The sequence below is a fragment of the Varroa destructor genome, unplaced genomic scaffold, assembly GCF_002443255.2.
Source record: "Varroa destructor unplaced genomic scaffold, Vdes_3.0 BEIS01000004.1, whole genome shotgun sequence".
Classification (NCBI taxonomy): Eukaryota; Metazoa; Arthropoda; class Arachnida; order Mesostigmata; family Varroidae; genus Varroa; species Varroa destructor.
In genome coordinates this window covers 9,125,217-9,144,950 of record NW_019211457.1, presented here as the reverse complement: position 1 = coordinate 9,144,950, position 19,734 = coordinate 9,125,217, and the positions used below count along the sequence as shown (strand labels likewise).

Genomic DNA, 19,734 nt, shown 5'->3' with positions numbered 1-19,734 from the left:
GCAGCGAGAGAGCCTGAATAATACATGGCAATGGCGAAATATGCTGCAATAGCGAGCAATTGCATCCTCGCTCTATTCAATGTTGCCTCGATGTCCGATTGCTGCGTTGTTATCGCGGAATTACTATGTCCATATCTGTACGAACGTTCTAAGAACTCGTAGGGACGACCAAGTCTGCCGGGCCCTGCTAGAGTTTTACAATATTTCTATCAGTTTTTTGCACGGCCCATCCAGGTTGACAGTATCTCGGACCCAAATAAATCGAATATCGTAGGCGATAGGGAAAATGACGAAGAGGATCTTCTGGCGAAAGGACCCAACCTGCCCAGACTCTCGTAAAAAAAAGCATGATGAAGAAAGTGATCATCTGGATAAAACGGACGTGCCGATGAGCTTTGGTAATTAACGAGAAAAAAGCACATATTCTGGCAACGGCTGAGGAGATCGATGGCCATCGGTCATTTCAAGTAACCTCGGGATTAGAGCACCGAACGTCCACGTGTCTTGTCAGTTGTCTCATAGCAGAATCTGTGCACTACAATTATCCCAATTATCACAAGAAATAAATGTGGTCCAATTAAAATTATGACTTACTTAGAAAGGTATGCTAAAACCTTATGTTATGTTAGAGGTCCTTTAATTTGTTTGGTATCTACAGTTAGTAGCAGATGGAAGTAATGAACCTCATATTAATAGAAAGCACCCTGTGATAATATAATGCAAGTTTTTTAATAGAACAATTTTATTTAAAGTTTTATGGTTTTGTGCGTCAAAGATAACTTTCTTCGTAGATGTAAAAAATATGACTGTCCTAATTCGTAAATTCGTTTTAACGTTTAAGTAGACAATAGTCTGGTTTTCGTAAATCGTTAAAATTCAAGTAACACAGAAGAAGTACAATTCCAGTTAGTCATGTAGCATCAAAATGTCTACCTTGGATCGGCACGTATCAGATGATATGTTTTTTCAGTATCTCTCAATTTAAATCAAATTGTTAACCTCAAGGTTATAATAAAACGAGAAGCTCCGGTTTCTAAGACCATTTTCCGTCGGTACATTTCAAAGTAGGTTCAGGTTTTTAAGCAAAACAGTTGCTTGTATACCTCAGTTCACCAACGCGCGACCCATCCAAAGAGCGCTGAAGATAACCAGGGTTTCGATTACGGAGAATGTAATTGGCAAGCCCCCTATTACGCTGCAACTTAAACCTTTTCTCAGTGTCCGGCATCAGACCGAACGTAAACTCGACGTTTTCTATTCTTCTCGCTTCCAACTTATAACCTAATAGTATCCAGTAGAGTTGTTGTCTTCTCAAGTGCAGCCTATTTTCGTATGATGACCTGATTCTTCTACTTGAATCGGCAGCTCCGTGGGGTACCGGGTAGTGCCGCCGCGGGTGTCGCGCACGGTGCACTCGACTTGTCTCGATCATCTTCTATGCCGGGTATCGAGCTAAGGACTAGCAAAGAGCAGCATCCGGCCGAACCAAACGCGAGGCCTTTGGCATAACGTATTCTGAATTGATGTGTGAAGTAATAAATATGAGTGTATAATAGCGATCGTCGCGGCGACAGCAGCAGATTTGCCTGAAAACAAAAAGCAGTCACAATACTGTTTGTCGTTAACATCAGCCAGCCTCGGGAGAGACTCGGAGGTCTGCAACTTTTTTAAGAGTTAGACGAACGCAACAAAATTCTGTTTTTTTAAATAAATTTTTAGTGCGCTTTTCGGCCCTGGTGGACCGAGGTGAGTTGTGTACCCATCCGATAACTGAGGTATACACATATATTAAAACAGTACAGAACACAGAAACGTTTCAAGTAGGACGGAGCAATATTTATGAAGAAGCTCTGACGTTTTGTTTTCCACTTTACACTGAATTTTCTAAACCTCATATAATTGAATAGTGCACAGTAAGGTATTACGCCTTCAACTACACATTTACATTGAACCCTTCAAGAGCCCGGCAGACTCGGCAGATAGCGATCCTAAGCGACTATATAAAGTATATATTTAATATTGTTCTATAGTGTATAGATATTGCTTTTTAACTGTATAATTTTTACACGTCGAACACCTTAAATTCAGTGAGTTTTTTTCTTAGAATACGAATTTTTCTGCTCATACTCATATACGCTTATATCGAGTAAGGCCGGTGTCTATCCTCAGCAAAGACATCACGTAGCAATAAAATGCAACAGTCAGCTCACAAATATATGAGCATGTACCTTTATTAAACTACTATTTTAACGAATGTTATTTTCGTGACTCGTTGTATTGTGTAGCACACGTTCGTCAATGTGAAGGCTAGGTGTGACAGATACGCACGCGTCAAACGTACTAGAAACCCAGACCAATTTGATTGACAACTTATCAAAAATGGGGCCATAGTATGGTGTTGTCTCCCTGCGATAGACCGCGATGAATCGTCAAACGGATATGAACATGCCCAGCTTGTTTCGCCTCTTTTACCACAAAAAACCGATAGCGGTAGTTTTTTGGAAGCAGCATCGTCGCAAACGAGATCGCTTGCGCCAGACAACATTTTCAAGGACCTTTGAAGAACTCCTGCTTGGTACATAAGCTGGTGTTGACCAGAATTCGAATTTCTACGTGGGGTTGATTTGTTTGCGAAGAAAAGTAGCGCTGCTGCCAACGAAACTAATATGCCCTTCAGACCGACCTCTCAATATTGTTCATCTGATTGCAATATGTCGAGAAGGACAGCTGCAAGGTCAAGTATTAAAGCTAATTCGCCAAGCAAGCGAGGACTTAGATTGTAATATAATAACCTAGTTACGAGTAAACTGTTGCTTTACTCTGCACATAATAGCAATAATGATGATAATTATGCACCTCGATAAGCAAATCATACAAAACTCTACTAATCGGTTGGTTTTTGCAGTCTACGGAATTATGTGCTATCCCGATTCAATGAGAATAGGTCCGAACAGCCTACTATTTCGCAGTTACGACCAATTACTCGAGCACAGAATGCCCCATGATGAACCAGTTCGCAGCGTGAAGCATATATTAGCCCCGGCGCTGGTTTTGGCAAAAATAACCAGGTATGACAGGTCACCGAAGGATTTTGATGCTTCTCTAAAGCAATTAGCAAACATTTTTCCATGCCTTCACGTGCTTTCTGTCATCGTTGGCCTGGTTAGGGTCTTAGGCAGTGGTCGGCGTTTGTGAAAGGCCCACGAGCACGCGGTTTACCATTTAAAGTTTCCAAAAACTTGAGCGTTTCACGCCAATACCTTTGTACATTCGTTAGTGTTCCTGTGGTAATTGTCGAGTGAAACTATTCGCATGCTTGACGTATCAGTTGAATTCATACGAGCGTAGCTTGAAGGAGGCTAGGCAAAACTCTGGTTAGAACACTAATGTCGATTTTGCCGCAGCCGCCTCGCTTTATCTAGCTTGCTTGACTACAAAGAGGCACGCCGAAAGGTGGCACCTTATCAATACAAGTTACCAGATATGTATTTACAACATACATTTCATATTGAAAATTAATCTTTTTTTTTAAAAATTTTTTTTTATAAATGGCGCCTGTATACATGACGGGAACTGCATCAGCGAAGATTAAGAACCATACATCTATCGCGCCAAATGATAACGAGATGGGTTTCAAGGCGTTTAAACCTGTTATTTCTCTCTAAGGGCGTCAGAATTGTCCATTAGCGACAACGACGCATCGTCTCGGCTTAAAATTTAATCCGTAAAAATTTTACGTACGTAGATCTTGCCTAGCTAGAATTGTTTATCAGTTCGCTATGGTTGTGTCTAATCGATACTCTCAAGTAATCTATCTCCGGATCGGGATTCTTATTTGGTTAGCGTCTTCGTGACGTTCAGCATCTAATGCCGGTAACGACGCCAGTCGTAGCACCAGATCTTGTATAACAGGGAGTGACAGGCCAACGGAAAAAAATTGAGTTATGAAGGTAAGCACGTCTAAACATATATTTTTCTTTGTCGGTGCCGCATTAATGTTAGTTCTTTGATTTTCTACCATTTGGCAGTCTGGCGTCAGCCTAACAGCAAGTGCCATGCGTACTTCGACATTTGATTTTCAGGACGTTCGAGATTCTTCGTTTGTTTTATACTTCGTTACGTTAGTTACTTAATTGCCTAATTACGTTACATTCATACTTTCATAGGGGCAAGGCAAATGAACAATTCGTGCTTGTCAATATTTGACTAGGCGTATTTAGTGCGCACAGCTAGGGCGGACGTTTATTTAATATGTCTTAGGATGCCCTTTCGCAGACTAGAGTCTCTGCCATCAGCGCTAAGCACAGCATCGTCATCGTTTAACCAGACAGATCAATGTACGTCTGCCCGGCTTATATACCATCTATCCGAAGTGACGAATATGGATACACACAGCGAAGTCTGATACGTTTATCAGCAGTCGAATTTAAACAGTGGAAAGAACAAGATAGAAACACATATCGACTGCGTCTCCGGAGGAAGTACACATGAACTTTGGGTTTTGGTCAGATTAGGATAAAGGTGATCGGTTGTCTTGTAATCGTAAACATCTGGGAACTTCAATTGAAGGTAATAAGCTGAAGGCTGATCTGGTCTATAGGCGTTTGGAAACAAGGCTAAGAATAGTATTCCAGCGACTTTTCCCTCGACAGAGGTCGACATGTCAACTCTGTTTCCTATATTGAGTTGTTTGTCATGATGTTCGTTTGAGTATCCAGTCCAGCGGCAAGTCTAGTCAGGCATTGCAGTTAGTCGTACTGATAAATGCGCCAATTACAATAAGACAAACGCCTGTAGAAAGATAGACAAGAACCGATGGAACTCAAAAGCTGCCTTTCATTAATCGCGCGTTCGCTCGCAAAATCGAATGTTGTTATATCTAGGTCCATGTGTCCAGCCAATCTTGAGCATAATCACGGCGTACGTATGTGGACATATACTACGTACCTACATCTGTGCCTTTACCTTAATTAGTTCAGTGCAGTTTTCGTCTCGAAGGGTTGATGGCCTAGAAGTTCATGTCAAATCAGTGGAGAACTCGTCATGCGAAGAGGCTGCTGTACAGCCGAAGTAGTACACAGCACTATGATTATCAACAACAATAGCCGAAAGATCGTTCCTGCGGTTATTACCATGCTGGCTCACTGACAACCAGCCGCCTAAACAGTTCCTTTAATAAGGGTAGCTTCGTTGCCCACACAAATCGTCCAGGCTCCTTCGGGAGGACAAAACCATACAGAAACGCCGTGACGAGTAGTATATAAGGCTGCTATAACTGGAAATGCATTATCCGCAACGGGTAAACGGCTACAAACAGCTTTCAGCACGCAAAGAACACCAATGGGCAAGTCAGCTGTATATATGGTATTACCCGCCGTTAAAAGCGTTAGCCCCACTTAGGCTCATCCGATCGACCCTGGCCAAGAAACGGCGTAGATCATTCTACCTTTCTTGCGCCCTCCGTCGTACATGCGATGTCGGGCAAATCGCGCGAAAGACACGGCCAAGAAACGCCAAAGAGAGACTGAAATAGGGCGATAGGGTCAGGGGAGGCAGAAAACAAAGACGAAAGAAGACCCATAGAGCTGCGAAACGCAGAGGACTTGACTACAGCGAAAACTGATCCAACCCAGAGATTCACTCTCGCTAACCAGTCGGTACGTCATCACATGTAGAATGAGGCTATGTAGATAGATGCCCTACCAGCGCTTTCATGATCGCAGTCAAGGGGACAGTCGTTAGTAGGCAGGACCCTGACAAAGCACCAATGGTATATGTAAAAGCCCAGAGAAGGAAGAATCAACGGACGTAGCGACCCAGTTCAGCTTTGTCGTAATCGTTGTCTATATTAGTTGCTGCCGCTGCTGTTATTCTGATCCTCGCTGTCTTGTCGGCCGCTGTGGTTTTTTCCTTAACGTCTACTCAACGTTGGCTAACAGAATTTTAGAAAGGCAGACGGCCGACGCTTGGTTCAGTTTACTGTCGCTAGATAATGCTGTTGTTATTAATGCTTCTGATGAGGAAGACGCCTATGTATGGATGTATTGATTAAGGTCGAATGCTTTTACGCAGGTTCAGGAAAATGTCGAGTCGGCGCGGTCAACGTACGCAGACAATGTTGCTGGGTGATCGTACGGAGTAGCAAACAAACAGAGCATTTGATCAAAAAAAGAAATCAAGACAGATAGATTCCGGAGTTGCAGGAATGCACGAATCAAGTGGATCCGGTGAATGTCGTGAGCGCTGCGGAAGTGAGAGCATGGCTTGGAAATTTAATGCCGATGAAAGTGCGACGCACGACGACGAGACAGATCAAGTAATATTCAAACGGGAAGCGCTGAAGTAGGGCACAGGAGAGTAGAACGGTTGAACACTATAAATAGTAGCAGCACTGAACAATAGCTCTTCTGCGGACGGAAAGAACACTAAGTCTCACTTTCCCCCACCGTTGGACAACGACTGCGTTGCTCAGACGCCGGGTCGTTTTAGGGTCTTGAGTTACTTCATTTAGAGAGAAGCATTACGGGTGCTTCCAGGAAGCGTCCACCTACAGCTCATATCGGAGCTCTGAAACGTACGCATACGTGCTCCTTGAACGTTGCAGCGGATAACTAGGATTACATTATAAAGGTATGTCACCAAGCACCAGAAGGTGGATCCTACTGACGTTGCTGTTGTTAGCGCCGCTGTGACACGTCATAGTTTATAGTCTAATCTACATGCCGTCTATAGTTTTATATAACCTCGGTCATTACGGCTCCATATGCCTAGAGGACCAACGACGAAACACCAGTCAAACTAAACCTATAATGGCGTTAAATATGGCCTTCGAAATAGAGATCTTTATAGCGACGGAACACACGAAATTTGACTCAGACTATTAGCTTCTTTTTCCTCTGCTCTGTTAGACGAAAAAGCCTAGAGAGACGATGGGGGAAAAAGGGCGTCTAACAGACAGGCTAAGCAAAACACAAATAATGACGTCGTTTCGGGACGAAACGATAATAATAACAACAACAACAATCATGGTGACGACGATAATGGAAGCAACCAGATTAGCTGGCTGGGGTCAGTGTCGTATTCTGTTCCTGTTTGTCAAAAACCTATGTCAATCGACTACAGAAGTAGAAATGGTGCGGCAAAGGCAGATCAAGAAGGAAATGGAAAGAGGAAAACGGAACATGGGAACAAAGAGCAAAACTCGCAAAAAACAAGCAGAATTGCAACTAGTGTATATCTATATGACGCATATTTCTGATGTGGTTAGCTATTAGGGCATGTGAAGGTATTCGTGATTGCTATCGTACACGGTAACAACTGCTGGCGGTTGGAGAAGCCACAGCAACGGAAGGACAATGAACAAGGATGCCTAAATACAGGGTATTATATGTGTCATGTTTGTGTTTTCCTAGCTAACCTTCAGTTTTTGAATTGCTTGGAATCTGATAGTACGGAAGTGATGAGGTGCGCGCAGAGTGACAAAATTTCCAAATGCTTGCCTCCAGTTTTATATATCATTGTCTCATTACTGTGAAAGCATTTGCTTATGAGAAGGACCTCCGTAGGATTATTTTGTGCGAATGTCGATCATTTCAAGACATAGCACGCGAGTCTTCACTTGTAAACCAATCACTACTACATAGTTCATATCTATATAGTCACTTTTTATCTGTGTGTCTACGATTATATAACTTACATGTCATGTTTTCACACATGTAAGCTTTATACACAGAATTACAGCCTAGTACATTATTGAAGAAATGCATCGAACAGTTAGAGCAGGCTTGATGCTTGATCTAATGCTGCTAGCCGCTCTGTAGAAATATCGTCCTCTGTATTATTGTCGTCGGTCTACGATAGAATGAAAATAACTGAGTAAAACTTGTTCAGAAAAACTCTACGTGTCGAATAGGCATTTAAAAGTCTGCTCAACGTGCACTTGTAATACGAGCTGAATCTTTAATCATTTAGCAGGTATTTGCGTGGCCTGTTTTAGGCCTGATAGAAATGCTATATTTTATAGATTGGGTATCGCTAAGCCTTTCTAGATCTAAATTGCTATCGGAGAATACCTGAACGAAAAGATAACGAGCAATAAAAAAATAATCAGCATCTCGTAGGTGTGCCGTAGGTCCAGTAATCGTCAAATCGTATATTTGATTTTCACAATTTTCCAACACATATTCGATATACAATTCAGGATGGAGAAATAAAAATATAGTGTTTTTTAATAACAAGTAAGTAAGTCATAATCACGACGCTTTCTCGAGCGACTAATTCTGATAAAATAACACGACTGATTCCATTAGAATTCTGAAGGAAATCTCGTACAGATTGCTCTGTTTCATTGATGATGATAATAACGTTATTGAGCGAATGCTTCGTTTTAGGATAAAGATTAGCGAGGTACCATCTTGTAATAATCAGCATATTGAAACGACTACGTTATAATATAATATAATAATACCCTCGTTGCGGTTCAACGAAGGTTTATGTTACCTACGGAATCCGTTAAACTAGCATAAATAATTAGATTTGTCTTATACCGCCATTAATCGCATTTTATCTAGAGAAACCTTTTATTATATTCGTATTCATATATATATATAAAGCTAGATTGAGTTGTTTAAATACTCCCCGTATGTAAGCGATATGCTTTGGACCTTTGAGCTAGAAGTTTAGCTTAGGTTCTGATGGGAATATGATTGTTTCGAACGGAAAAGTTCTTCTATAGTAGTGTTTCTTCTAATACAAATAACTACACAACTCAACCGGATAAACAGGACGATTGTGTAGTAGTTAATATTGTTGGTGTCAAAGAATAGCCGGCAGAAACGTTTTTATAGGGAAAATAATTGAACTTGAATTCGTATCATATACATAATATCATTTAATTGAAACAGTAAAAACATTGTCATGATTCTTCCTGCTTTCAGTAAAAATTCATAGAAGAAAAAAAAAAACGAGAAATGTATGTTTACCCTCTTGCAAACATGAAACGCCATGGTAAATAAGCTGGGATTATTAAGATTCCTTCGTTAGATACGCAATACACGCCTACAGGTCTTGCCCATCTATCTACATGCGCCTCAAATCGTACACTTCAATTTGTTTTTATATTTACTTACAGTGATAGTAAGCATTTAAGGCAACTATGTACCTTTGTCCTGTAATACAGCTGGATAGATCAAAATTTTCGATCAATCTAGATTTATTACTAAAAATAAATTCCGTTCAGCGGGAACATTTCTTGTGGATAATCGCTCATTAACTCTTAATCTATTGCTAAGAACGTCGACGACATAACTAAGTAGATCACCTATATTTACATATATGAGATATACGAAGCCAGGGATGGACGTACAGGCACGCATGTAGGTATTATTAACTGTTAATCAGGGAGTTTGTAATATATGTTACACATATAAGTAAAAGCAATGACGGTCGTTCTGATGAATGATTCTGCATACGTTATTTATTTTTGTAGAGAAGCTGTTCTCGAGGCCTAGTCGAGAAACATTTTACTCATAAAATAGTCAGCCTTGTATCAAAATTTAGCTAATTAGACATTCTTGTGAAAAATGGTCTTCACTAGGTACTTCAAACGACTCCCTGCATTTCCCAGAAGTAGTTCGACAGTTGAGGTTTCCTTTGGATCTTTATAGACAAAAATGAAGAAAATTAGTTTATCGTAGAAGCAACCAATTTCGAGTAGAATTTTCTCATTATCTATTTGAAAAATAAGTCTCCACTACATATCATAAAAATTTTAGTTAATTAGATTATGGTTTAACTAGTGACCGATCGCTGACGCCCTCGCCCCCCCCCCCCCCCCCCCCCCCCCCCCTATTTCGTCAAAATAATAATTTCAAATTGTCAAAATAATAAGTAAATAAATAAACTAAATAAAATAAGTAAATAAAATAACAATGATTCAAACTATCGAGTATAGGTTTTGTAATTTACATAGCCCGTATCTATTATAGCTTTGTTCTATATCTCTTGTGTGCACCTGGTGACCGATTTTAAAATCTTACGATCATCCACGAGACGTTTAAATCAACGAGATTAATGTGGTACTCGATTGTGTCGATGGGTGATCGTATTGTGCCCAATAATTTAGTGCACACATCGTTCCGATGTCGTTAAAACATGTCGTAAAAAAACAATATTCAGTTGACTCCTGTGATATATGCATGGGCGACTGGCATGAAAAGGACAGAATTTTTAAAAATCTAAATATATAGCCGCTCAGAACTCCAGTGTTCATTAGTGTTAGAAATGGAACATAGCAATGAGCAATAATATTACTTCTACAAAGTCTTCTAAACTGCTACAGAGAAGACAAATCCGTTTGAATTTACAAATCCGCCCAAAAAGCGAACCATGAGTCCCAAAAAGACCTCTTTAAAGAACTGAGTTAACCCTTCTAGGCGAACACAGGTTTCGTAGCTTGTGAGCAACTTTATGCTATGCAATCTATTATGACTTCATTTTAACTCAACGCACACACGTTTGTTACTCGAAAACATACACAGTTAGTTAAGGGAATTCGTATAGAAAAAAAATGTATAGGCCTTTTTGCGTTTCAGATAAGGTGAACCGTACAATTTTTTAATGAACTTAAGCCTACATTGGTTTAACACACCAAATCATCACATAGTTCCGTTCGTCTCCAACATGTATGTTGGGTGTTTATTACGGTGTATATATCTGAGCAATTGTGCACATCTACTACTCTCAAATTTCCACTCGAATGCCACCGACGTCAATGTAACTTAACGTTGGCTAAAATATGTGAGTTCCAAACCACCTAGCTAGAAAAACTATCGATCACTCCTCACTATATATATATTTCGACCACTATACATATATATATATAGGGGAAAATGGGCTGAGATTGTACACTTTCTTAAAGAAGGACCCATAAAACAGCGAAAATATACTGATCAAAACTCAGAGTAGTATCGTTTGGCCATAATGTGACTATCACCGTATTAAAATACATAGACATAAATTATTCCTAAGTTAAATTTTGAAAAAATGATAAAGCGTCTTCACCCAGCTCAGCGTTCGTGTGAGTTAAGACACCGTTTGAGATAAGCTGACCGTAACAGTGAGAGTATGGAATTGAACCCAGTCGCTGGAATTGAACCCAGTCGCTGGAATTGAACCCAGTCGCTGGAATTGAACCCAGTCGCTGGAATTGAACCCAGTCGCTAAGAAAACAAACGTTATGTCGTGTATCTAGAAATGTTCGCTTCGTTTATAATGTTGACTGTTACACAGAACAACATGACTAGCGGCTGTAGGAATGACTGGTCCAAATCTTTAACTACAAATGTTTCGACTTGCTGCCACGCCAATTTCTTGACAGATTTTACATTTAAAAAAAGAGCCTACGAATTAGACAAATCAACATGTGCATACCATCGCAGATTATAATAGAACAACACGTTGTTCGATAGTTATTATCCATACACTTAAGTCACGCTATATTCTCAGGTAACAGGTAAATAACAATTAGATAATAATTCATGGCGAATAGAAGACAACACATTTACATGTCCTTGAAGATCAATCGGTGATCTTGACTCGGTGTTACTCTATCGCCTTATAGCTTCTGGCAACCACGTTGCACCTCGATGGCCGTTCAACTCAAAACCTGCTTCATCTAAGTCCACTCTTCCTTATATGAACATATTATATCTTGTATAGCTACTACTTCGCATCAATAAAACATACAGTGCAGCCATGTTACCGATGGTGACAAACGCTTCTGTCCCAAAAATCGCCATAGTCAGCCATTGGATTTCGTCAGGCAACCCTCTCTCCTAACAACCGCATGCCGGCAGCTGCGAAAGCTCTCTAAATTAGTCAAGTCGTCGAACTATCGATTGACAACAAACAAAAATGATGTGACAGTTTTCTTTAATATGATCCTATTTGACGCGCGGCTTTCAATCGACCTTTGCTACTTCGCTGTTTTAGCTGCCTCAGCACCACAGCTCATATCAATAGTGCTATAGAGAGTGCCGAGCTGATATGGACTCGTCGTTTAAGCCCTTTCCCCATGCTGTGTCGTTATGAAGTCTCCTCTCTTGATGTTTTGTGTCAGTCGGTTTATATCATTCTGGCCGCTGCATCTACCATCATCCAGCTGCCATGTCGCTAGGGAAGTAAGCACGAATTACCAAGCTTTTAAAAAAGGCAAATCAACAAGGAAGCAAGCGAAAATTCCGCAAATACAGTTATTTCGTCATTGACAAAATGGCGACCCCGAGTCGCCCAACAAGATAGAGATTTAGGATAAGCGCCGATGCTGTGATGTGCCTTGCTGACCGTGTTTGTATACAAACGTCTTGTTATTAATATGCAGGTAACCTAACGAAATTACGTTACAAGTTTTCAATGTTCACAGACGTTCGTTATGGCAAGTAATGGATAGTAGTTTTCGAATTAACAGGAAAACAGTAAATGCTTATACGTGTATAAACTAAAAAGTTTTTTAATTCTCTATCATTCGGGATCACTCGTGTAGCTTGTTATTCGACTGAGTTTAAGATTCGTTTGATCCTTTCTGCAAATAACTTTCAGTGTCCTCAATACGGTGCTAGTGGTAATGCGTTCCGGCTAGCCATTGATTAGCAATAAACGACGGCCATATATGAGATCACGTTAATGACCACGACGAAAAAACGCTCTTTCAAATGGTAACTATAACAGAACTCACTCTTTGTTTTATGAAGCTAAAGTCACTACAACCCGGTAGTGTACGTACGATATCATGGTTCTGCAGGAACTCGACAGAAAGCAATAAGTAATCCTATCAAATGAGTAAATCCGCAAAAGAGCAGTCCCCTGCTTGTTCTTACGATATGCGTGGTATTACAGCAACCCTTCCCGTAACCCAAAGAAACGCACAAAATATGGCTGGTACGAGTGGGGCTCAAGCTTATCTTGTAGCAATTGACGGCATTTCTCGACGTTCCGATAGAGGTATCTCCCACGAATCCCGCTCGCATATAAGTGGTTTAAACAGTTCGTCTAGCGGGACTCAGATCAACTTCTCCAGATTGCCTTTACCATCCTCACCACCTGTAGCTATGATGGACTGCGATAAGACAAGAACGGAGTTAAACGATTTGCGTTTGAATTTTCTCGGGGAAAAGCAGCGTGGACTAGTCGCCGTTCGACCAATAGTTTACAGTTCTGAAAAGAACCCGTTTAGTGTAAAAATAAACATGGAAGATATCATGCAACGCAACCGCGCATTACTGCAGCAGGAGCGAGCAAGGGGACGGCCTTTGCTCGAGCCGAGACAGAAGAATTCTCCAGGTTTGACGCAGTATTTAGTCGATGGTGCGAGCGCCGTCATGGATTACGTTGCAGCTGCGCGTCCCAGTTCGGATTTTCGAAACTGTTCCTTCGTAAACAAGGCAGAGGAAGAAGACCAAACCCTCTGTCGACATGAGACTGACCTTGTCTACCCTGGTGAATTAACCACAGGGCACTGTTATGAAAGTTGTCGTTCGATAACAACTAAGGTTACTACGAGAATCCCACAAGATATCGTCGCTAGTCCAGCGGACAAATCATTATCAAATAGCGATTTGTGGGGGCCGGACAAACAAGCATTAATTAGCGGTTACGCGAACGGTGAGGTGGCAGATTCAACTAATGGTTCAACGAAAGAAACAAATATGCTAGGCTTTAGATATTTGAAAAATGTTAACATCGAGCATAAAGATATCAATCCTCACCATGGATTCGCCAAATGCCCTGCTTGTGATAGCAATTCTATGCAGGAAGTTATGGTGAAAAATTGTTGCAAGCATCGATTTTGTAAGTCCTGTCTGCATACAGCTGCTGAAAACGCAGGAAGTATTTCTATCATGTACTGTGAGAAAGACTGTGAGGCTCGCCTTCGGGAAGTCGAAATGCATGCATTACTACCGGATGAAACGTGCCAACCTGCGAAAAATTCCCCTGAGACTGCAACGTCTATTCACCGCCTTCAAATTACACCAGCGCCGTTACTGTCAATGTCTCATACCGCGCGACAGCCCTGCGCTGTTTATAATTATGAGGACCCTCTACTAATTCAAGCGCTTGTGGATGACGAGCCTGTATTGTTGACCATCGGTAACACGGCCTGCAACTGTTGCACTGCTCAAATAGAATCGATGAAGGGTATTGTCTTCAAAGGATGTCGACACACCCAATGCAAAGACTGTTTTATAAATCTAAGTCTTAAAGCCAAACGGTGCGCAGTAGGTAGCTGCAATGGTCTAATCAGCGAGGATGAAGCTCAAGGCTTTCTTAAGTACACTAAAATTCCATATCGAAAGCGTAAGGACCAGGACAAGATGGCAAGAGAGTTTAAAACCGTTGAACCTAGAAGAAATAAAAATAACAAAAAGTGTGGCAATAAATGACAGACGACTTGCAACAACAAAACTAAGGATATTGCTTAAGCTGTGCATGCTACAACTACTATGTGCGTCATTCCATCTGAGTTTGATCAGATACAGCGTATCACGCCTACGTAAGCATCACTGATAGCCAAGCGGGCTATGTGAGCGAATGAAGAAAAAAATATCCCGGAAAAGGGAAAAAATATACCGAAGAACTGTCTTAGAGGAGCATGATTAGGTTCTTTAGAACTTCGGCCTACTTTCAATGATGTAGTGCAGCTATACAGGTCATGCAGCCTTACAGCGTTGAAATATGTGCACCTATCCGCATCAGTGTAGCCTTTTTCCCCTAAACAAATAATGATGAAATTTGGACGTTATAAGGTACATACGCCATTTTTTTGATCATATGTTTGTTTTTTTTGTAAATCTCGTGCGTCGATTTCAAAAGCCTCAACCAAAAAGCAAAAAAAGACGACGTTATTAAAACTCGTCTAAAGTTTGTTGTTATTTATTTCGTACCCGCATACATAGGAGCGAATACGTCCCAGAGAATAGTTAATGTAAAGAAGAAAATGAAAGGAAAGATAACTTGAGAGTATTTTAGCGACAACATTTATGTCGATCGGATAATAGATATTAATAGATAAACACAAAAGTTAATAGACTTAAAAATACTATCGCAGAAGAGCTACCAGAGCTAAGGTTATCGTTTAAAAACATATTACAATGCAATGTACGTAATATCGTATTAAGATCCGGTCACCTCTAGCGCAAGTAGGATCTATCTAAATGGGGGTGCTTTTGTCACAACGGCGTGCCCCATAACCCATATATACTTTTTACAGTAACACTGAAAAGCTGGGACCGTAACATATAGAATTAAACATGCGTTGACTCAGGTCTATTAATAAAGTTGGCTTTTTTTTTTTTCTATTAAAGCTACTTCACGTGTTTTAATTCCCGTAGCGTTCGCTAGAAAGGGCTGTTGTAAGACGTTTTAAGCATGTAGCGGGAAGGCTTGATCTAGTAGTAAAAATAAAGTTCAGCCTTCGGACACATGTATCGCACGATGGGAGTAAAAATATGATAAGAAATTTAACTAAAAAATACAAGACGTATAAAAATAGTATAGTCACTTCTACAAGTTGTCAATAAACAAATAAATAAATTGTTAAACAGTGCTGGGGCACACAGTAACAAAAAGAGTGTTCTGCTTGTTTCTGCCGACAATAGTTAGGCCACCCTAGAGTCGCCTTATAGACAAAATACATTTAGATTTTGCTAAAAGGACACAAATACATTCGTTAATTTGACTGGCGCTGTACGAATCCTGCGGAGTCACCATCCTTATATGTCTCGTAACATCCTCGTAATACAATTTATGCTGTTCAGAGATTAGTGTATATATAAGTAAGATTAGATATATATATATATAAGTGCTTTGCCGCAACTTATATTGAGCTAAATAGTGATGAACTTTTACTCATAAAGGGGCTTCAGCGTGGACTGTTAAACTGGCCGTTTATGGTAAGTGTACAATATCTGTAATATATATACTATATACAGGGTCTATGTTGATGAAAACAAACGCAGAGTTCAATAAACAGGAGTTTTTCTGTTGCGCAATATAGTTACGTGCAGAAACGATTCGGAGTGATTTCGCTACAGCCAAAAAGTATTAAACACCCAAAGGTACTCCAATGTTTCGGTGGCTCGATGATGGAAAGTCGTTAGTACAATCTGAATTAATAAATAAAAAATTAGGGCTACATTTTCTGTATAGACGGTTTAAAGGGTTTCATATTCTGTACGTAGACAGTTAAATATGGCAAAGCCGCCATTGGCTACTTTAATGGGGTCAATCAATGTTTGGGTTTATGGGCATAAGTGGCTGTTCCGCGGCTGATTGTTTTAGAATAACCTAAATCATTACTATGATCGACAGAATAAAACAATATGAGTGAAATTTCATTCCGAACTCTCATGGAATCAATTGTGATAAGATTAATTAGTCTATCAATATAAGTCGCTCATGAAGTTGACTGAAGTAATTGAGCTACCACTATTTTACTGAACTAAAGAATATCTCTTTGTTTTAAATAAGCATAGTCCTATAGGTATTATGTTTAGCCAAAAACGATCAACAATAGGATTTTACGACTACTGAGAACCGCAGGAACTAATAGCAGTACACAGAGTTACGAAATTCTTGTGAGTTCAGCTATAGTCCGAGCGATTTTTAGAAGTACAGAATGCGATACGGCTTAGTGATACTCAATCTATAAAACGCTATATTTATCTAATATCTACAACACTAGTTAAACTGAATTTAGCTTGCTAAAATACGTCACGTATTGTGCCAACGAGACGTCAATCGCAAAGCTGATATATGAATAGAACAATTGTGACATACATAGTTGCTGACAATAATATATTCTCTGTAAAACTTCCTAGCATAGCCAGTTCCTTCCTACTCAGTAGCGGAAATCTAAACAGCGTCGGATTCACTTGCAGACGATTATGTGCGTACCACGTTCGTTCATTAATCGACAGTCCCATCTTTCCCTTACCATCGATTAATAACAAGTTATACCTGTTAGCTCCAAACAGCCTAAGTCTTAACCACTCGTGTCCTGGCTGTCACATTGCGTTCATATTTATCGGATATGCATCCCTCTCACTTACTTAGCCCTTCTATTCGTCATGCATCTTAACATTTGTTCGTGAACTGTTCGGTATTGAGCTGTATGTCCCGGTTCAGTGTTTTGAGTGCGACTTCGGATCAGATGCAGCTTTGATGAAACGACGAAATGAATGACCATAGAGGAAGTAGCAAAAGATCCGCGGCAGTTCCTTTACGACGCCGCCCAACTCCGCGAACCATTGCCGGCGCCACCCACAGGTGCAGTGGACGTAAACTAGCATGGACATCTTCCCAAATCGTTTGTGCCTGCCAAGAGCCACCTCTAAGTAGTTCTAATCTATCCAACAGCCCACAAGCTACTCGTGTAGAACAACCGGATAATGCGATTTCATCAGGTAGTAGCGAGTTCACTCAAAAGTTCGCGGAAATGTTACTCGCGAATCAGCTCAATCTACCGAGTACTTCATCGAACCTGCAAGAAATTCTACAGTTTAATAACAAAAGTCACGTGTCGGCTACAAAAACTTTATTGGGTGCAGTTTATACTGGCTTAAATGCTGTTTGTGACATCGCGTCCCACGTGTGGACTAACTATGTTGGAAAAGGGATTAACCTTTTTGCAGACCCTGTCCAGGGTTCCAAAACGGAAAACGACAATAAGCGCCCTACAATTTCGTCCTGCTCGCTTTTTAAGCAAGTGTCTAGTAGGCCTGAGCAGATGAGAAGGTAATTTTATCTCTCTATAACGGGTCATTTTAATGTACGTAGTATGTAGATTTTTTAAAAAAAAAGCGTGCTCCAGTTTTTTTTCAAGGGCACTGTTAATATCGTAGTAAATGCTCTGATTGTCTTGCTATACCTTCGTCCGTAAGCGAATCTTTTTAGGAAAGTGGTACAATAATATATACAGGACTTTGGCCTATGTTTATAAAAAGCTTTTCTCGTTTGCAAAAGGCGTTCGCTTCCGTTATTGCCATTAAGACAGGTCTTCAGGTCCTGTAACTGCTCCACACACGTTCGCAAGACAAATGCATACGTCTAATGTAAATACGCGGCATTTGGCTAAAAACTGTGGCATTTTCTTTCATTTGTTTATGCTGCTCATGTTTACATTCAGATTGACCGAAGATCTTGTGTCGACTACGTCGTTTAAAAATACCACCGCTGATGAGGAGGCCGCTACTGCATTCAAAGCCGGAGCTCCTCATAACCAGACGTATGAGCTCATGTCAACGACGTCCCACGGTCAGGTCCAGGAGGTTATAGATGAATTTCGACCCGTTCGACAGATCAAACATGCGGCGGGTCCAGCAACCGCTCATAGCAGTGAATTCAAAATGTGCGCCCCAACGAAGCACAGCATTTCTTTGACGCACACTTCCGAAGATCTGAGAGACATTGAGAAAGCACGAGTAACTACAACTATTAATAGAAGAGAACTGGACAGAACTTTCATCGAAGGCCAAAACCTGACTGGTTTACAAGAGCTCGAGGCAAAAGTTGCTAGTACGTCGAGCTATCCGCGCTGCAGTATACCATTTTGCAAAGCAGCTTTGTTAGGACCAGGGCCTTTTACCAACGTAATTTGCTATAAGCATGCACTATGTAACGAGTGTTTAGATTTAACCATCGACTACCTGAGATTGTATGGGAAAATTTCCTGTGCCATTATGGGTTGCGAGGTTATTGTCACCGAGCACACAGTAGCTACCAGGCCCGATTTGCTGTCACTTGTTCGTAGATCGCGCAGACCTTTGCAACGAAATCTTAATTCGAAAATCAATCCAGTAAGGACTGACTCAGCATTGTCAGCTGCTACTCTCGCTGAAAAACGGTTACAGGATCTTCGTCGCGTTCGCCGCTATCCAAATAATAAACGCCTATGGAGTCGTATGATCTATAGAACATGTGATATGTGCCAAAGAGACTCAATTTGGGTGGAGATTTGCATATTAGAGAACTGCGTCCATGTGATCTGTTCGATTTGCTACTATAACAGATACACTCGTCGGCAACCTCTAGCTAGGTGTCCAGCTACCTACTGTACAATGGCTGTACTGTCTCAGGATGGAATTGAAGATTCGAACAAAACTAATTCGTACCACAGCGCTTTCGTAAACGGGTCCCAAACGTACCCTAACGGAAGTGCTCTCACTGCCGGGTTTTCAACTCGTACTAAAACGTACCGTACCGCTGATTCCGATCTACCCCCAAAAAGTTGCGATTTATGCAAGAGATTATTTGCATCAACCCTGTCTGAAGCTTTCGTTGTATCACGATGCTACCACGGTTTTTGTGACTACTGCGCTTCATACAAGATCTACCGACTAAATTCAAATGTGTGCCCGTTTCCTGCCTGTAGAACGAAGCTGTCGTATGACGATTTTGGTCGTTTTTGTACATTTATTGAAAGAATACATTTTGAGTTTGCTCGAAGAACAAAGGGAGTAGAAAGGTGATGTTAAAAAGTACTTAAAATTATCATATATAAAAATGTAGATAACATAATAGTATTCTCGACCCGAAATGGGATTTTATTATGTATAGACGTAAACCGCAAGATGGCCCTTTTAGCCTTAGGCCTGCTTAAATGTTTTAATTTTTATTGTTTAATGATTTGTACATTAAGTGAATAAAATAACATGATCTCCTTTATTCTGTAGAATCGTT

The 19,734-nt window shown here is 40.6% G+C and overlaps 2 protein-coding genes and 1 long non-coding RNA gene across 4 annotated transcripts; 2 read left to right on the top strand and 1 right to left on the bottom strand.

Annotated features, from left to right (window-relative positions):
- Nucleotides 1-710: 710 nt before the first annotated feature.
- On the bottom strand, nt 711-11,824 carry LOC147755815 (uncharacterized). The gene is made up of 2 exons (XR_015326488.1): nt 11,565-11,824; nt 711-1,586 (listed from the first exon to the last, which is right to left on the bottom strand). It is a non-coding gene; the product is annotated as an uncharacterized LOC147755815 (long non-coding RNA).
- A 167-nt stretch (nt 11,825-11,991) lies between these two features.
- On the top strand, nt 11,992-15,362 carry LOC111249704 (uncharacterized). Of its 2 annotated transcripts, XM_086987207.1 has the most exons (3): nt 11,992-12,379; nt 12,598-12,713; nt 12,895-15,362. In XM_086987207.1, the coding sequence occupies exon 3, from the start codon at nt 12,930-12,932 to the stop codon at nt 14,436-14,438; it is 1,509 nt and encodes a 502-aa protein (XP_086843333.1). In that variant the 5' UTR covers nt 11,992-12,379; nt 12,598-12,713; nt 12,895-12,929; the 3' UTR covers nt 14,439-15,362. The 2 variants fall into 2 exon arrangements, with proteins under 2 accessions (XP_086843333.1, XP_022659665.1); XM_022803930.2 differs by having other exon boundaries at nt 12,598-15,362.
- A 1,603-nt stretch (nt 15,363-16,965) lies between these two features.
- LOC111249377 (uncharacterized) lies at nt 16,966-19,734 on the top strand. The gene is made up of 2 exons (XM_022803176.2): nt 16,966-17,790; nt 18,182-19,734. Exons 1-2 carry the CDS (start codon nt 17,231-17,233, stop codon nt 19,521-19,523), a joined length of 1,902 nt encoding a protein of 633 aa, XP_022658911.1. The 5' UTR covers nt 16,966-17,230; the 3' UTR covers nt 19,524-19,734.

Coding starts and splice junctions, on each gene's coding strand:
- LOC111249704 (XM_022803930.2), top strand. CDS start 12,834: ATGAGTAAATCCGCAAAAGAGCAGTCCCCTGCTTGTTCTTACGATATG.
- LOC111249377 (XM_022803176.2), top strand. CDS start 17,231: ATGAATGACCATAGAGGAAGTAGCAAAAGATCCGCGGCAGTTCCTTTA. Junction 17,791..18,181: donor AGGCCTGAGCAGATGAGAAG/GTAATTTTATCT, acceptor GTTTACATTCAG/ATTGACCGAAGATCTTGTGT.